This window comes from Stegodyphus dumicola, chromosome X1 (genome assembly GCF_044657685.1).
Source record: "Stegodyphus dumicola isolate Sdum_Otavi_A_Nest chromosome X1, ASM4465768v1".
NCBI lineage: Eukaryota > Metazoa > Arthropoda > Arachnida > Araneae > Eresidae > Stegodyphus > Stegodyphus dumicola.
Window position 1 is genome coordinate 109,427,343 of NC_140780.1, and position 19,138 is coordinate 109,446,480.

The window sequence follows — 19,138 nt, forward strand, 5'->3', positions numbered from 1 at the left end:
AGAGAGAGGGGTTGCAGGCCGTTCGGCTAAACTGCGCATGCGTGCTCATCACGTCATGACATCTGGGAAACTTGGGACGAAAGGATGAGTACACTATTTATATGCAGAAGAAGACATTATAAGTATGGGTTCATTGAATCGAAGGAAAAGTGAAAAGAAGGCAGAGTGTAGATTAATATTGCTTGTACATGAATCTCCCCGCCCCCTTGTGGCCTTAGAAATATTTAATTCGGCTTTCAGTTGACGTGAAAGGCCTGATATACTGTTGATAAATCTGTTTAGCCTTTCCTATCATAGAGAATTTCCTTCATGAATAGAGATTGTTCTCAGTTGAATAATCCGTGTCAGAAAGTGTGGCGTTATAATTTAGGAGCAAGGAAGTGAGTTGCACATTCAGTGGGTTTAATTCCGGTGAGAGAGTTGGAATCTTGGACCAAATTCATTCCTAATTTACCTGAGATTCTAATACACATGAGCGTTTTTGAGGAATATAGCTCGACAAACCTCAGATATTACGAGTGCCAAACAGAAACAGAACTATGTTAGTTTCAACTACATCAGCTTAGAGAAAGAGTTCTTGATCTCCAAAATGATCCCTTTCGACATATGAAATAATGCCTCCTTTGAGTCTCACCAAATATACACTCCCATTAATGTGAAGTATAAAACTACCATATTTTACTGGGGTATATGTTATGTAATTGTAACGGAATACATACATAGATTGCCTTTCACGCAATCTGATCTCAAGCAGCTGTGAGTGAAAGGCTTTGCATACGGTGATCACGGTGGTTATATACGAGTTCAAAATGATTTATTAATAACTCATTTTCAAAAATTGTATTGTGGGTTAACAAATTGTTGAAATCCTACTTAGTTTTTTAGCAATTCTCCAAAATCTTTGCTCGAAGCAAACTCCGAGTGAATGTCATCGTCCTCAATTTCATCACTGGCATTGCTGTCATCCGCCTTGAAGATAATATCATCTAGTTCTCCATTCATAGCATTGTCCAACAAAAGTGATAACTTTTGATTTTAATTTAGTAGTCCGCAGAAGTGCAGAGTCCGCAGAAGTGCAGAGTTTTATTCGTAAAATCGAGAGCGCAATCTAAAGGAAAAAAAATTTCGCGATTGCTTGAAAATGTTTACCACAACAAACAACCAAAGTCAAATTTGATATGCTGTTACCAAAGCGCCAAATGATACATATGCCTTAAATTTGAAAACATAAAGGTGGAGAAAATCTGGGATTTTCTCCACCTTTATGTTTAAATCGTCTTTATGTCTTATGAATTAAAACCCTTTCATTTTACAATATTGTCAACCTTATTTTTCAAATGAAAGGTGAAAGCGAACTGGCACTCATTTTCAGCTAGTCTGGTAATTTGTTAATTTAGATGACAAATTTTTAGCTTTAGAAGTACATAACTGAATTTATAAAGAAAATTTAAATTCCCTTTACATACAGGTTTTACAGTTTGAACTGAGTTTTTGCCACAAAACCTTACCTTTCAGCTTAGATCGGATTTCAAAATAGTAAAAAATAGTGTCACTTTGTAACAAAAGCTTAATTTTGAAGGAAACTTATTTATGAAATAATATTACTTATTGCTTATAATGTGTTGATTAATATTTCAATTAAAAGGACAGCCAAAATGTTCACTTCTCCTTCCTTTTTTGCCTCTATATTTTAGTAGGTGCTTCATTTCTGATTACTTAAAAACTTTGAAGAAAACCTCTTACGAAGTGTTTGTTGTTTACAGCAAGCGGGTTTGACGTTCTCGCAAAACAAAAAAGCGAGATGAAACATTTTCGTTTCTTAGGTGAAACATTTATTGCAAGCCTCACGCCCAAGCGATTCAGCGAAATAAATGCATAGCTACATCTCGAATAATTAACATTTTTTTCACTACATACGAGTGTAAGTTGCAATATCACGTTAATTTATGATGAAGTAATATCGTAACAACCTAATAAAATAAAAAGTATTGTCATTCGAGAGAAACATGTATTTCAATCTTTCCTTTTAAATAAATTCACAGCGATATGTGTTGAAAATTAAAATTTTTCTTTATCAGATAAGCATGTAACTCTTCCCGTAACGATAATTTATGATGAAAGCATAGCATAGCAGTTCATAGAATCATAGCAATTCCCGTCGCCCCATTATTTCGCATTGCTGTTTTTAATATCTTGCATTAAACGCGTGATTTTAAGCTCCTTTCTGTGAGGATTAGTTATGAAACTACAAAGCTAATCCTAAGTGTTTAGCTGAAATTTTTTTTTAACTTTAAAGCGAGATCAGCACGCGAATGACAATGTTAAACATTAATACATAAAATATCAGTCGGTTGATTTGTACGCATGTTTGCTTTGATATGCTGTTGCTGTATGTGTTATTCCTGCCGGTATTAATATTCGTAGGTTGTTTACTTCACGGCGTTATTCCCATATGTTCTGCTCTTCATTTTGCTCATTAGAGGAGTAACTCTGCCAGGTGCTGGAGATGGAATCCGATTTTATATTTGGCCAAACATGAATAAACTTGCAGATTCTCAGGTAATGTATATTTTACATTTTAGTGTAATTCATAGTTAACCTAACTTTGTCTGTCTTAAAAATCTCCATTATAGGAAAAAGGCTGTGGTCTCACAGTGATATGAAAATAATGTATTATATTAATATATTTTCGAAAGCCCAGAACTGATTCAGAAATAATAATTTCTTAGAGAATTTTTAGATTCGCCATTTTTGGGGGCCAACTGATAATCCTGTCGTAACTGAATATTTTATTGGCATCAGGCTCTCGCAATTGCTTAAAACCTGTAAACTTTCTTACTTCATTCGAGAATATTTTTAGTTTTGAAGACAAAGATCTGACTAGCGTTTATGTGCTTTGAAAATAATACGTGCCGTGTCTCACAAAAGTCAGCGAACGCTTTTAGTTTCCGAAAACGATGCGAAAATTTCATAAAGCAAGTACATAAAGTGAAAAATTCATAAATTAAGTTTTTTGCTTGCAGTTTACGTTTACTTAATTTTCTTTCTATAATAAACATTTTTAAATAAATAATTGAGTTTAAAATTAGTATCTTCTGTTTTAAGAAGGAAAGACTTATCAAAAGGTCTTCGAACAATACTGAGACTGCAAATAAAATTATCTACAATATATACAGTATGTAAGTTCATTACATTATTTTGAATCAAACAAAGGGCTACATTTAAAGGATCTTTTCCTTGAGTTTTTAAAGCAATATTCTTATAATTCGTGTTATTTTAATATTTTGTACCCATATTTCGAAAAAAAGACCAATAACTTTAGAAATCACCAGATAATTCTTTATTTGCATCGAAAAGAAAGATATATATTGGAAAAGCTGCTGAAATAGTTCATTTAATTATTTAATACACTGTTTATCATTAATTAAGGAAAAATCACAAAAATGACGTTTACTCAAAAGGTTACACGCAGAATTTAATGAAAGTAACCCACAGTATAGCCATAGTAATGTATAAAATAACATGAAAAGAAATAACATGAAAAGAAATTACCAGATAATTATGGGGTTATAGAAATTAGCATATGTATAAAAGGAACAAAATGGATGTGTCAGTTTATTGTAGGAAAATTACCTTCATTATGGTCTATGATCTTCCCTAGAAGCAACACAACACATACAGAGAAATGTGATGCTGTCAGTTATGCAGTCTATCACTTCCGTAGGAAATGAGGGCCAGTGCTTTTGCAAAGCAGTTGCAGGTGTGACAAGGTCTGAAGAGGAGGAATGAGGAAAGCTATACGTCTTCCTAAAGCATCCTAAACATGCTCGATAGGATTCAGGTCCAGTGATCGAGCTGGCCACTTCATGCGTTAAATTGTTTGCTGCTGAAGATAATCATCCACGATACGGTCTAGCGCTGTCGCCTTGTAGCAGCAAATTATCACCTATTTCTCTGGCATAAGGATAAGGATGTCATCTATGCAGGCCTGACCATTGATGGCTCCACGTGGAAAGACATGGAGTGCGTCCACTCAAAGAGCCCAAAAACAGACACTGCCTCCTCCGTATGCATCTCTTTCACGATGTTTGATTGATGATAATGGGTTCCAGGTTCTCTTCAAACCAAATAACTTGTACTAATATGCTAGTACAAGTTATTCAAAGACTATTATAAGGCAGTAATTCAAACAGTCGGGTACATCATATTTCACGCAATATTCATGGCGTGTGAATCAAAGTCAAGCCAATGATTTTAAACCTGCATTAAAACTTCATACGCAAAAAACGGAAAACGAGGGAAATCAACTATACCCTAAGCGGGATTCAGACATCTCCGGATTGCTAGCTGGACGTGCTTCCAAGTACACAACGAAGCCACATGCTAAGAAGGGAGAGCATACCGTACAAACATATCATGGGTCCATCAAGACACTAAGTGTCGGACACATCATACTTCGTGCGATATTCATGGCGTACAAGTCAAGTCGATGCTTTCAAAAATGCAGCAAAACTTCATGCGTAATAGGGAATACCTGTTCAGTCAAAATATGCTAAAAAGAAAAGTAAAGTAAACATATCTGCTGAATATAATAAATAGCTTGGGGAGGGGATTCAGTGTCTGCGGAAAGAATTGTAGTTATTGCAGAAGAAATACATTTGAAATAATACACTCATAAATTTATACTTCTATCTACATAATATGTATTTCACTCAATGTAATACAATAAAATAAGAGCTAATTCATTATGTAATTTGAACACCTCATATTTAGTAATGAATCATGTTTTAAACCATTCATTATATAATTAAGATACAATAACACGCCGAACAAATATTAATTTAGAAGTCAAAGAACGTTTCACCCAACATTATTAATCAAGCAGTTAAAAAATTCTCATCTCAACACACCAAAAGGCACACTCTTGTTTTAGGAGATTATAAAAATTCTGTTGTCATTCCCTTCTTTCCATCAATTAGCTATAAAGTTGCACGTATTTTGCAGAAATTTAACTTTCGAGTCGTTTATTCTCCCATCAATAAAGTTCCATAGTCAAGGACCCCCATTCCGGATATGAATTCCTGGGGTATTTACTATTTACAGGATTCCTTGCCAGTGTGATTTAATTTACATTGGCCAAACTAAGACAGCCTTAAAATTTCGCGTTAAGGAACATGAGGCACATGTTAGAAAAAAGGAAACGCAGAAGTCTTCTGTTGCCCAACTTTGTTGGTCCGAAAATCACACTTTCAATTTTTCTGCTGCCAAAATTATTTAAAAAACATCTTCCATTGGTGAACTGGATTTTCTAGAGGCATTTCACATTGTTAAAAATCTTTCTGTTCTAGTTAACGACCCTAATTCCAATCCATCTTTGCCTTCAGCCTTTAAAGAAATTATGTTTTATTTCTGGTTTCATCAACAGATGGCGCCAGTGGCTGGTATCCTGTCAAGGCTTTCTTATCATATCTAATCATTATATCGTATGTCGTTCATTTGCGCTTTTGCAGCTGAGGGTGATGGTTCGGTAAAACCATCGAAACTAGTCCTGTGAAAATTTGAAAATATAACGTTGTTTGACTTCTAAATTAACATTCATTATATATTAGCATGAAAACGATTAGTAAGTCGTTACATATTAGCATATTCAAGAATAAAGGCTTAAAAAAAGCCTTCATGTGGTTTTTAATGATTATTTATACCTCATCTCGCCTGAAGTAAAATTTCCTTTACTAAATATTAAATTCATTGGTTATAAAAATGTTATCTTTTGCTTTCATAGGTTTGGATCGATGCAGCTACCCAAATTTTCTTTTCGTATGGTCTGGGTCTAGGCTCACTTATTGCTTTGGGGAGCTACAATAAGTACAGCAACAATGTTTACAGGTATGTTTAGCTATATTCATAATAAAAATTATTTAATAACAAAGGACACTATCTTAATGGATAAGAATGACATGCCAAGTAAAACTGAGTATAAGAGCAAAACACTGGTTGGCGTTGATTTTATTTTTGCAAAAGCGCTCTTAGCGATTCGATGCAATCACCTTTTTTAGCTACACCTAAATTAAAAGCAAGTATCACCTACAAAAAGAAAACAGAAAAAGATCTCTGTTACAAAAAGAGAAACATCCTGGAAAGAGAGATCTCTATTACAGAAAAGAGAGACTTCTTTTTGCGGTACTTATATTGCATTTAATTACAGCTGATGAAGGTACTGAGAGGTACTGAGGTACTGAGAACGCTTATCCTAAAGTAAAACCTGCGTCAATCAACGTTGCTTATCTTACACTCTTAAAGTGTAAATGTTAGCAGAATTTAAACAATATTTATGAAGTTGCTTCGTTTTAATAATTCATTATACTATGATAATATCTCCTTAAATTCTTAAATATTCAATAAATGAATTAACATTCAAAATGATAGCAAACATTGCTGCGGTTTCAATTTCTGCTACATTTCAATTTCTACTTCGGACCATGCTTTTACATCACTCATTAAAATTAAACTAGTATGCAGAGAACATTAACTAGAATGCAGAGCACAGTACAAAAATGTCTTGTTCTCACTTGATTTAACAAATAATACTTTATATTGTATGTTAAGACTTTCTCAGTCACATTCACTGAGAAGTCTTAGAAAGAGTGTACAGGAACAGACTATAATGCAGTACATGGAAATATGGAATTCTCTATTAAAAACTTTTAAAATTTTACTAAGATTTTAAATGCCATCTTTCTTTATAATTTCAGTTAAGGGCAGCTAAGTATAGAAATGACTGGTTTTAATGCCGAACTAGTATTTTGATTCGGTCGTTAATTCATAAAAGACTCGCCTGGTTATATCACATTCTACATTCAAGTCAGGAATTATCGAAGGCCCACAAGCGGCCGAGCGGTAAAGACGCTGAACACTGGTAGTTCGGTCCGAGGTTCGAATCCCGCGAACGGACTGGCTGCATGGGAGCTTTCATGGTTTCCCCATGTGTAACGTGTATACGAGCCAGTTTCCCTTAGAAAAACCTCCACGAAGGCATCCCTCCCTTTAGGCTTTGCCAAAATTTGCCATCCCTCGTGTGCTTTGCCATAATTTAATAATCCAATTCAATCCAGGATTTAGCAGAAAACGTTTTTCCATTGCTTACGCAAGAAACACAAAGTTTGGATCATTTTCTTGTTCCGTTATTTCACTATCATTATTAAATATGATCTCATACCATCTTTGTGGTTATCTAATGAATTCCTCTCCACTAGAAGGTTTTTGTTTTTAATCAAAACATCCTTCTAATGCGCATTTAATATTTTCATTTTATTAACGAAATTTTTACGTTGATAACGATCTAGAGAGCTTTGGAAAAGGAATTAATCAGTGAGGACGTGGTCTGGAATATTAAATAATAACTAAATAACATAATTAACTGAAATATTAATTTCAATCAAAAGTAATGTTGACTATCAGCTTGATAATGTAGTAGTGACATGGAGATACTTCCCGAGGCCAGGGAGCTGTTTAATTCGAGAAGTAGAATTCAAATTGAAACCTACAATATGCATCTTATTTGTAATTATGCTTTGCGTTCACTTATGGAAAATCTGAACGTCTATGCAAGTACATATTTTGTGAAAATAATCGGATTGAAGTGCGTTCTTTATTATTTTTAGGGACTCGTTGATTGTTTCTTGCATCAACAGTGGAACATCTATGTTTGCTGGATTCGTTATATTCTCTGTAGTTGGATTCATGGCGCATGAGCAAAATAAACCTGTTAGTCAAGTCGCCGCATCAGGTGAGCTAGCAAAACATTATTTTTTCCCTTAGAAAACATTAAAATTTCACCTCTCTGAAGGATAAAAAAATCACGTGAAACATAAAACTGAATTTTTAAATTTGTTTGCTTTCATCACTTTACAGCAGATTTCAGTGTCGTTGTTGCATGGTAAGTGTAGCATAAATTTTTTATATCAACCAAAATTTTCGCTTTCAGGAACTCAGAAATGTTAGATTCAGTTTCCTTAGAATTATTAAACAGCATTTCCATATTCACAGTATTTCCATATCAAAAACTGAAAATACTCTCTTCTGTTTACTTTGTTTCTAACAAATAAATTTACCTAACATTTATTCCTAATTCGTGCAAAAATTAAATGAACCTTTTCTAAGATTCACATTTTTCGTCACTTTCATGCTATTTTAGAGAACGTGCACAAATTGTCAGAGCAATGCTTTCACTAATTATTGACTTTAATACTAACCTATAAAAATCCATACCCGTATAGAACATTCTCTTCCTGCCAGATTTTCCCAGATATCATTTGATAAAACTATCTCCCACTTTTTTTTAAAAAAATCTTTCCCGCCACTGTCAAATCATTCAAGGTTTTCTGCATTTTCTGCAACGTATCTAGTTTCATAGATTACTATTTAAATCAAATCTCTTATAAGGTATTTTCTCCCTTTCTGCATGCTTTCGTGGTGTAACGGTGGTCCAGGTTCAAGTCCCGGCGAGGGCATTGCACATTTTTCACATCTCCTACTCCAAAAAACTAATGACTCTACACTCTTAATTCTATCCCTAATTGCAATATTTGTGAGGGCGGGCGTTTCTTTTTTGAGTCTTCATACCCAAACTGAGAGATAAAACTATTTTGTTTTCTTAGTTATATCTTGAAAAGAATGTAACAACTGCGCAAAATTTCTGGTACCTGTGTCAAATTTAATGCTAATGTATGGCAATTTTATCAGTTTATGTACGAAAGTTTTCTCTCACTAGTATAGATATCCTTTGTAGTCAGTGATTTATAAAAAACATTAGCATGATAGATATAAATATAGAAAACTACTTATTTTTGAATATGACACAAGAGTTCTGATGTGCCAGTTTCAATGTTCTTCACAGAAATTATTAAATTTGAATTACAAATACAATTCGACGATTTATCTGATATACTATGCAAAAATCTCTTCCAATAGCACATTTTTAGGTCTATTAATTTTGTGCACCAAAAGAAACCTAATATATTAAGCAGAGAACTCTGGTGTTCTGAAATGTGCATTAAAAACAAATATATCAGTAGAAAACTTAAGGAGAAAACCTAGGGATATTAAGTAGCAAAGAAGTAGATAGCATTTAATGTTTTCTTAAATAAAATACGCAATAATATAAGGCACATAATTATCTGCAGCCACAAAAAATCCTAAAGCAGGTTTTTCTCAATAGGCAGCCTGCAGAGATTACTGCGTCCTATTAAAAATGTTCGAAATCTTGAGATCTATCAAATTAATTCTAAGATCTTTCAAATTAGCCCACTTTTCTGAAGGTAACACAAATACTAGTTATTTTAAATATAATATGGACACAAAGCGCTAAGATCTTGCATTTTCTACGTTTCTCTCTTTCGTTGAATATTTTACCTCAATGTAAGTGGAAACGTTTTGTGCGTTGAAGCTCAAAAGAGGCTTATTATTATTTAGATGTCCAACGAAATAGATTTACACACACGCACGCTACATTTAAATAACACTAGCGCATTACTTTATACCTTCATTCGTAGACATGTGTTAATCGCTGTAGAGATTGAAACTTCTTATAAAACAATAACACACTCCTTCTGAGAAAATAAGCAAAAAAGGCAAAACACGGAATAAAGCAAAAACTATTCAATGGGTATGCCTGGAACTGATCTAAGAGGTTGGCGTGCCCTTACTAGACTGCACAGCAAACAATAGAGCAAACACAGGTATAACAATATACAAAAACACAGGTATAACGACCCTCACATTGCGAAAGACCAAATGACTCGAAAGAAAGTGCAATGGAAACATAACGGGTACGATACCCTCTATCTGAAATGCATACTTAACAATGGCGAGGCAAGCTGGAAATAGTGCCATTGATCGTGGCAGTAGTGCCCAGTCATGTAGTAATGCATGTCGGAGTTAATGGACATTGCTTAACGGCCCACTGCTACCTGCTATCTGTCGTCCCAACATGTCTTACACATGCTCTGTGGGATTCAGATCCAGTGATTTAGTAGGCCACGGCAGATGTGAAATGGTTTCTTTCTCTAGATAACTCCGCACCACTCGAGCTCTATGCAGACGGGCGTTATCGTACAGAAATATCGCGTCGGTACCCAACTCAGAGTACCATATAAAAGGGCACATAAAAAAATGCAGAATTTCGTTGAGATATTGGGGCGACTGTAACAGAACCACCAGAATCACGTAGAAGTCGGTGTGGCCGTTCGTTTTCTTTCTTGCTTTCCACCGACAGCGAGGCAGCCGATCCACTGGGGCAGATAGCCCCGCTGACAGAAATAACTTGGTGAACATAACACACTTTGGTATATATTGTGCTCAAGACGAGTGCTGGGGGCAGTGAAAACAAATGCTGGACGAGACGATAGTGCAGTGATGGAAGAAGGGTGCATTGCGGGTGAGGAGAACAATTTCAGTTACATATTTACAGAGTTATGGATAGGTGGTTACGAAAGGCATCCACAACGTGAACAATAAATGAGTTCAGTGCAATATATGAACAATTAACAGGGTGACTGATAAAGCAGTAAAAATAATTTCTAAAATAGGGCTAAATACTAAATAGCAATACTAAAAATAATAAAAAGTAAAACACTAAAAAGCGAAATAATACATAAATAAAAAAAGGCAAAACAGTGAAAATAATACATAAAATAAGGCAAAATACATAATTCAAGGTTCACAATTCAGGGTTTACAGTTCAAGGAGATAAGTATAAACAGGGGGGGAAAAAGCAGAAAAAGCTAACTTAAGGCAAAATAAATTCATTACAGGTACAGAGTATACGGGGACTGTGCTGGTGACGAGGATGACAGCTGAGAATTATTACAACCTGTCTGAGATTTTGGGTACAATATTTACGCAATCGCATATGCGTTTCAATGCACATGCGTTCATTGCTATCCCAGCCCGTACAAGTAAGCCTTCTTCTTTGTAAAAGTCTCTTTCGAAGATGTTTGGCACTCGGTAACATGTCCCTGGCTCTTGCCATATTATTGCTTCTCGGGAATCGTTCTGGATGTTAAATCGAGATTCATCAGTAAAGAGTTCGTGGCCCCACTGCTCTGGTGTCCGGTGCTTGATAGGTTTTCAAACTGACCCTCTTTCCAAACTGACCTGTGATGTTCGCGGGTCCAATTCAACCGCGGTTTGACATGCAATGGGGACAAAGGAAAACAATCCTCAAGTAGTCGGGGGCGTACAGTCCACCTTCAAGCAGTCGACCCGACATAGTTTGACGGGATATGGGCCGTTCAGCAGCAAGAGAAAGATGCGACGCCAGCTGTCGTTCTGTTAGTGATACTCGGGGATCTTGCACATAGCAGTAGGAAGCGATTGTCTGCCACTGTGTAAATGCTCGAATCCAGACCCACGTTTTCTGCAGGGGTTTTAATCCCTTTGGTAACGATTCCAGAGCCTACTGATGACATTATGATGTACATTCAGCTCTCTTGCAACAGCAGATTATCTCGCACCTGTTTGCATGCCCCCTATAGCCTCCGACGTATTTCGTTCTGCAAATGGTTTCTTCAACTCATGCTTTCCTCTTTCACTATCTCGGATTATACGGAACTATTGCTGTTTGAAAACTGATGCAAAAGTGCGGCATGTCCCTTTTTAAGACGTTGTGATGTGACTGCGGGATTGCGTTTTGTATTAATTTTGGTTGCCTATTTACATTCGGCGATGCAACACCTCTACCTCATATATAAATTGTATGTTTTATTTTACCTTTTTATATTCGTACCTTTTCGTTTAGTGTTTGTTGTTTATTTTTTTTAGCACGAGTGTATCAGTCGCATTTCATGTCATCATTAGCGTTTTATGTTTCGTCAAAGTTGTTAAAAATTTGTACGAATTCATATGTCGAGATATAGTTGTCGTCCTGGATATTTTAACAGCTATAGAGATTGAAACTTCCGGCTTTAATTATCCCAAAATTCTGTCATAAAATTAGCATTAAAACCTATGAAACCCTTAACAATATTATTAATCAGCACTTTTTCTGTTTCTTGAAAGCTATTAAGTCGAGATATGTCCTCTTGCCGCTCATTTATGTAAGTTATTATTTCTGGATCAACAGTAAAACAAACGTAAAGGATATTTAAAACACTTTATTCATACATTTTAATGATGATGTGTGATCATTTAGATATAAAATATTTTGTAACATTCAGAAAGGTAAATATAAATTTGAGATTACTGAATTATACAATTTCATGCCCAGTACTGTAAATGTTAGGCAGTCAACATTTTAAAAAAAAACCATAATCTCTTATAAAAAATTAACGTTACATTGCAAAATTATAAGCATTTTCAGGAAACATAATGCAATGGAAAAATATAATTAAATTACGGCCCTTCTTTTTTTAAAAAAGGGGGGCTAATTTTTTTAAATTTAAAAAATCTGTATAATCCCTATCTATTTTTTTTTTAAATACAAGCATGAAAAAATATGTAAAAAATTGCAAGTATTCGTTTCTTAAAATTACCAGTTTCTACATGTATTCCTTTTGTTATAGATTTATTATTCGTGTCGATACTAAATAACTTCGAAAGGAAAATTTCTTGATCTTAAATGCTCTCTTTTTGTTTCCAACCTAGGTCCTGGCTTGGCCTTCTTAGCCTATCCTTCAGCTGTGTTGAAGCTACCTATATCACCCCTGTGGGCTGTGCTTTTCTTCCTCATGATATTAATGCTAGGTCTTGACAGTCAGGTAATACAACTAATAATTTTACAATTATCAAAACTGGTAGCTCATAACTACATAAATATGGGAAATACTCACCAAAATACAATTTTAAAACAAACAGTCACTTTGTCTTAGCACGATCAACAGTTCACCCGTTTTAAAATGAAAATGTTCAAAATTACGTTTTCTATGCAGATATGTTTATTTGCACACATTTTTAATTCAAAAGCCAGTGGACTACTTTAAAATGGTAAAAAGTTATTTAGGACTTTAGGAGAAATAATTAGTGAAAGCTTTAGAGAATTTTTTATATAACCTGCCATTTTACTTTTAATGAACATTATACTTAATAATTCCATGGCATTATTATACTTCTGCATTTTCTTGCGGTCAATATAGAACTGCTCTTAGTTTGTTTCTAATAATGGATGACTCATTTAAGAGGTAAGTTTTATTATTTTCTGGCTGGAAGACTTAAAATAGGATCTAAAATAAGGTACGTTAAATTTTGTATGTAGTTTATACCTAAAATGTGCTTGAAAAGTGTTGTTCTATTTAATATCTACCATTTGTTAAATGTGTTCTCTAATTGTATGTCTTACTTTCTGACATATTCTGTTTTCTATACAGGATCGCTTCATCAATTAAATGATCGATGGGCACAGTGTTCATTATGTCAAAATGTTAAGTCAATTCACAATCAATAATAATAAAATTAATTTAATTTATAATTAACATATCACAAGCTGATGATTTTACACTCCCGTCCTTTGTCATGTCTCAAATCCATCTCCCCGAACACACACAATAGCGCCTTTAGCGCCCTCTCGTAGTACGTTTATTAATATTCGTTTGCTGTTTCTTATATGTGTAAGATCCATAATAACATGAAAGTTTTATTTTATACTCATTAACTTCCTTTTATGAAGAAAACTTTCATTTTTCGAGTATATTTAAATTCGCTCAAAGTACTATAATACATTGAACGTTCTTCGTTCAAACTAAGTAATAACTTTCTTGAAACTTGATTAAAACGAAATTTTTACATTGAAAGAATATATAAATTCACGTGGGAATTTTCTTAATTAAGCTTTACTTAAACATTAACAAGCATCATCCTCTTTGACAATTTAATAAAAAGTTGTCAAAAATCAAAAAAGCAAGTCTAAAATTTAAACACATATCATTAATTAACATCAACATTAATCAAAAACTCTTTGTTAACAGGCAAGTCAAAGACAGGAAAGATACTATTAAGTATTGCAGAATTGTTACTTGGATAGGCTGGTTATTAAATTTGCTTCGTAAATGAGTTCTTAACATCGCTATAATAGTTCTATATCGCAGTCTGAATAGTCAGAAATCCTGAAATTTTGCCACCTTTCTTTCATTTACTATCGTTGAAAAGATATTATTGAAAACTGTGGCAAATTAAAGAGGATAATTTCATTTAGTCTCAAACGAATAACTTCATAATTCTGAAGAATAGTATTATACCAAGTATTAAGCATTGCTAATATTATGTTTACACACGTTTTTCTCTGCCGTGCGTGTTTTCTCCCTAGCATTTTCAGCCCATGATTTAGAATCTTTTTATATGTGAGAGCAATGTAAACGATATCGCGAGACAGCTAAGACACAATGCAGATAAAAAAAAATATATTACTCACTTATATTCCAGTAAGTATTATTCCTACTTACTAAAATTGTACATGTGATAATCAGTTTCTTACGAATGTAGGATATGAATGCATTTATTCATGTCTGTTTTTCTTGCTTAAAATTCATCTTTTAATCCTTTACTTCATAAATGGCATAGTTCGGTTAATTTTTCTCTCTCGATTCCAAGTAGTAAAATTACTAAACCAAGGGGGAGGGGGGGGAATGTGCGAGTAATTAAGGTAAATTATTCATAAATGGAACTGTATACAAACTTTCTGATTGTAACTTTTACGAGATGAATCAACACCAAATAAACATTTTTAAGAGCCTCTACTGTACTTGAAATAACGATTTATGAACAAATATTGATGAATTATAATAAATTTTCATTCGAATTTTCGACCCACCTCATATTTATGAAATGTTCTGAGATGCATCAAAGAAACACTAATGAATACTTTGCAGAATAGGAAGCTTTTTGTCCAGCAAAACCATATTCATTACGAAGAGTCTGTAAGTACTCTTTGGAACACGAATTCAGTATCATATTCAGCGAGAATGAAAGCGGAAATTAGAGTCACGAGAGCTCCAGAGCATTAGACCCCGTTTTATATCCTGTGAGTCAGTCTGCATTTCCTGTGCTGCTGCTTATCATTGAAGGGTAATATGATGCGATTAACAGCAGTGTAATCAAATGTTATGTTACTGACTTTTGCGACATAACAAACAATTAAAGCTGAACAAATAGTTTGAAACAAAAATCGCCTGATTATCAAGTAACGGGACTTTCCTCACTGTATTTCGCCGTTTAATATCATCAATCAAACTCTGAATACTTCTGAAATTGATCTGCAATAAGGTCGTGATAGATGGCGACTCATCGACCCCTTGCATTTTCATTTTAAAATAGAGAAAAAAACGTAACAAGTACACTTACAGTTCTCTGCAAAATCCAGCAGACCGAAAATAGCTTAAACTTATAAATTTGGTCCAAAATTATTGTATTTATCATCTTCTGATTTTTCAGATTTTAAATTATTAAGCAACTGAAATTGTCATAATCGTCATTAACATTTGATTTGCGTGGGAAAATATTATTCCTTATAAGCTCTTCACAGCTAAAGGGGATCAGACGTCGCATTACTACTTTTTCTTTTAGCGGTTAATTCCTTTGTTTAAGTATTTAAGAAAGCAGTGCATTTTTAAAAAGGAAATCATTTGATTTTTTTTAAGATAATGAGTATTTACTTTCTTACGCGGTTGGATCACACACGTAAAGACCTCTGCTTATGAATGACATTTCACAATGCACATCTTTTTACGTATTCAATAAACAAATATTGAGTTGCAACATATTAGTGGCTTGTAAATGGAAAGCCTTAGTCCTTGCGAACTTCGCTGACGTTCAGTCCCCTGGAAAAAATGTGCAAATGACAAATAGGTTCTCCAGCAACTAGGCAACTTTAGAATGCAAATCCAACAGTTAATCTAACCAACCACAAATCCAAACAAACGTTAACAGCAACTTTAGAATGCAAATATAACCCCAAACAGATTACTATCTAACAGCGAAATATATTATAATCGTCAATAACTTATTAAATGCCATTAAATATTTCTTCGGATTCTTTTACGAAATCTCATTCGATAGATTTTATTAATGATGCATGTTCATAAAAACAGTGTTCTAACTTTTCGCTTCAGGGAAGGAATAGTAGAGCTGCCAGTTACTGAATGAGCAACACAATGTCTGCTCTGGAGTTCCATTGGGACAGGCTAATTGTAAAACTACATTAATAATTATCTTGATATGGATGTAAGAAAGACTGCGAAGACAATTTGCTTAAAAAATTCCTCTTGAAGCAAATGCTTGCTTTTATCACCGTAGTAACTTCTCCATAGATGAATGGTAAATAAAAACTGCGGCTCCTTCTTTCAGTTTTCTTACTGATAATATTTTTCTCTTCTTTCTTTATAATTAATATTGAATATGTCAACACACTAAAATGATGCCTTGGCCTTAGACATATAATGTGGCATGCTTTGTAGCCCGCACACCACGTTTTAGAGAAAAGAACAAAAGCTAAGCATCAAAAAATTAGTTTTTGCTCTTTATAAATATTTTTTGGCTTCAAAAAACATATCATTTGAACAAGCATGGAAAAGTCAACATATTTAAGGGATCAAGGTACAATATCTATCGTTTCATAAACGTGAACAAATCCAGCCTTAAACTGTTTCTCAAGCTCACAAATTAACCATGAAATGGTTTCTTAAAATAAAACGTTATGTCTTTAAAGGTGTGGTTATTTCCGAGTTGTATCCCATTCATCTTGAGAATTCGTTCATAGTCCAGTAATGGTTTCAACAGCTTTACGAGGAAGACACAAAGATAATTTTAATGGCAGTATATTTACATTATATTCTAAAGCCTATGTCTCTTTGGGAATATAGACTTTTAAAAAAGGATTATTAAAGAATTATCTTCTAGCCTTGTGAAACAAAACAGAAATCAGGAGAAGGATGTATAAGGCCTTTTTATTCAAACATAAAATTAACAAATGACCCAACTCGGGTTACAATAAGCCAAGCATGTCTGGCTTAACAGAAATACGTAACAAATAGTAATTTCAAAGCGTATTAGATTAGCCTAACGTTTCACAGAATAATTAAACGCGCAGGAAAGGCTCTGTAGTAAACCGGCGAGACAAAGCTAAATGGTTAGAACACTCAAGGTCGCTAAAGCAAGTCGCTAATAATCACAGCACAACATGGCCTGGAATAAGGCAGATACGCTTTAAAATTAACTTCCGAAGCTCTTGCTTAAATAGCACTTCTTTCTACCTTAATCTGAATACACTCTTGCTTTCTTATGCACATTCTGGTATAAAAAGCGTGGGTGAAAATAGAGTAATAGGAAAGTCTTTTGACTTAAAATGAACTATTACGTGAAAATAGATAGATAAACCTCACAATATACAAACAAATCAATCTTATGATTTAAAAATTTCAAACTTCTGCTAGCTGTTTTAGCTTCATCTTTCACAACTGAATTCTGCCAGTCAGGTGTCACTTTCATTCAATGTATTGCCAGATTCTATAGTGTAATTATCCAGATTTATTCCAGGGTCATTTTTTTTTAACATAGATAACGCAGATTCCACCCCGCCAGTAATAAAAGTTGTGAACATCATCAGCTATTTTTTTTACTTCACTAATCAGCAAGTTATGAATTCATTGGCAATATTTTCATGTCACAGGTGCTTTAATTAATATAAATTTCAAGTTTGGTATTTGTTATAAATATTCCATATAATGATCGTATCTCGCTGCGTAAACAGAGATAATTATAGTCAACCTCTAATAATAAAGAAAAAGGCGAAGTACGAGAAATTCAAGTTCACCAGGCTAATACGCCAACTGTAGAGAGCCTATATGATTTATAACACACTGTTTTTTAATAGAAAAGTCTAAGATCAACATTTTCTAAAAGAATTAGTGCACAATCGTAAGATCGCAATAAATAACGAGCAAATGAAAGTATGCAAAAATAATTATGTTAGTCGCAATGAAGGAAAGTTACTTGAAGATAAAATTTTTGGTTTGGCCAACCACATCCTCCGTTCCTGCTGCTAGTTGTTTGTTTTTATATCAGATTTGATATTTTTGATTTATCAGGTTCTGTGTTCCTCCTTACTTGCTTTGGAAACATTAACTGTCCTGACTCGGAACAGGGAGCTTACTAAAGCTATGTTCAATAAATTTGGGAAGTAGACAATACACACAGGAAGGGTATACGAAATCCTTTATTTTTCTCTCTTTACAATGATTTCCGGAACTTCGGAATACAGAGACCAACCACTTGTGGTCTGAACGTAAGAATATAAAATATATTAACTAAAAATCTAACTAAACTAACTTTGGATTAATAAACAAGTGCCTAACTCCAAGATTGGCCGTGAATTAACAAAAAGCCGTATGTAGTACAGAGAGCTGCTAAAACTACGATACGTTTAAAATTATCCCGAGGATTAAACCTCTGGCCTTGAAGGCAACCAGCAACCGAGTAAAACTACTATGGCAAGCGGCCTGCTTCTAATAGCTCCTTCCTCTCTCTTGCTTGGCAAAAAGCCACAACTTAAGTACTTGGCGTTCGCAAGACAAATTTGCATAAATAAGTTAAAGCTTTTAATTCTGGCCGGAAGTAGAAAATAAGAAGTGATAGTAAAGATTTAAAATAAAATAAACGTTAGTAAAACTTAGGATCCTTACATACTTCCTGCCAGAGTTAATTAGTTTGAAACTGAGGTCTAAAACGACCTTGTTGAAAACTTTTAGCTCTAGAATCTAACGCGAGGCCAATCTTTTACAAACATTTCTCACTAGAAACTAGAAATTAAAAAAAAAAAGTCGTTTTTACATTATCAACTCCTTGGACAAGATTTTTCATCTGTACTGCATCTAAACAGGAGTTCTTAGTTGAAATCTGGTTCCTTCCAGATCTCTGGAAGGAAAACTAGTTTAATGAAATGTTACACAATTAAATGGCAAGTAACATGAATACTTATATTTCTGTTTTAACATTCTTATTTCATTCATGACGTTATTTAATTATCTCCCCGTGCTCTCTGGCATGTGTTGTAAAGGAAAACACCAAACACGAACGTGTCTATGTACAAGTGTTCAACACTACCGCCTGCAATCAAAACACTAACGTGTTAAAATTCAACATAACAAGACCTCAG

General features: G+C 34.1%; 1 protein-coding gene across 1 annotated transcript in view; it reads left to right on the plus strand.

Moving 5' to 3' along the window:
- The window catches only part of Gat (sodium- and chloride-dependent GABA transporter), a 178,358-nt gene that overhangs the window by 139,853 nt on the left and 19,367 nt on the right, over positions 1–19,138 (plus strand). Inside the window, exons 5-8 of the mRNA XM_035370180.2 lie at positions 2,425–2,559; positions 5,783–5,886; positions 7,662–7,786; positions 12,643–12,755. Of these exons, the coding sequence (XP_035226071.1) occupies positions 2,425–2,559; positions 5,783–5,886; positions 7,662–7,786; positions 12,643–12,755 (477 nt within the window). The remainder of the gene's footprint in view (positions 1–2,424; positions 2,560–5,782; positions 5,887–7,661; positions 7,787–12,642; positions 12,756–19,138) is intronic.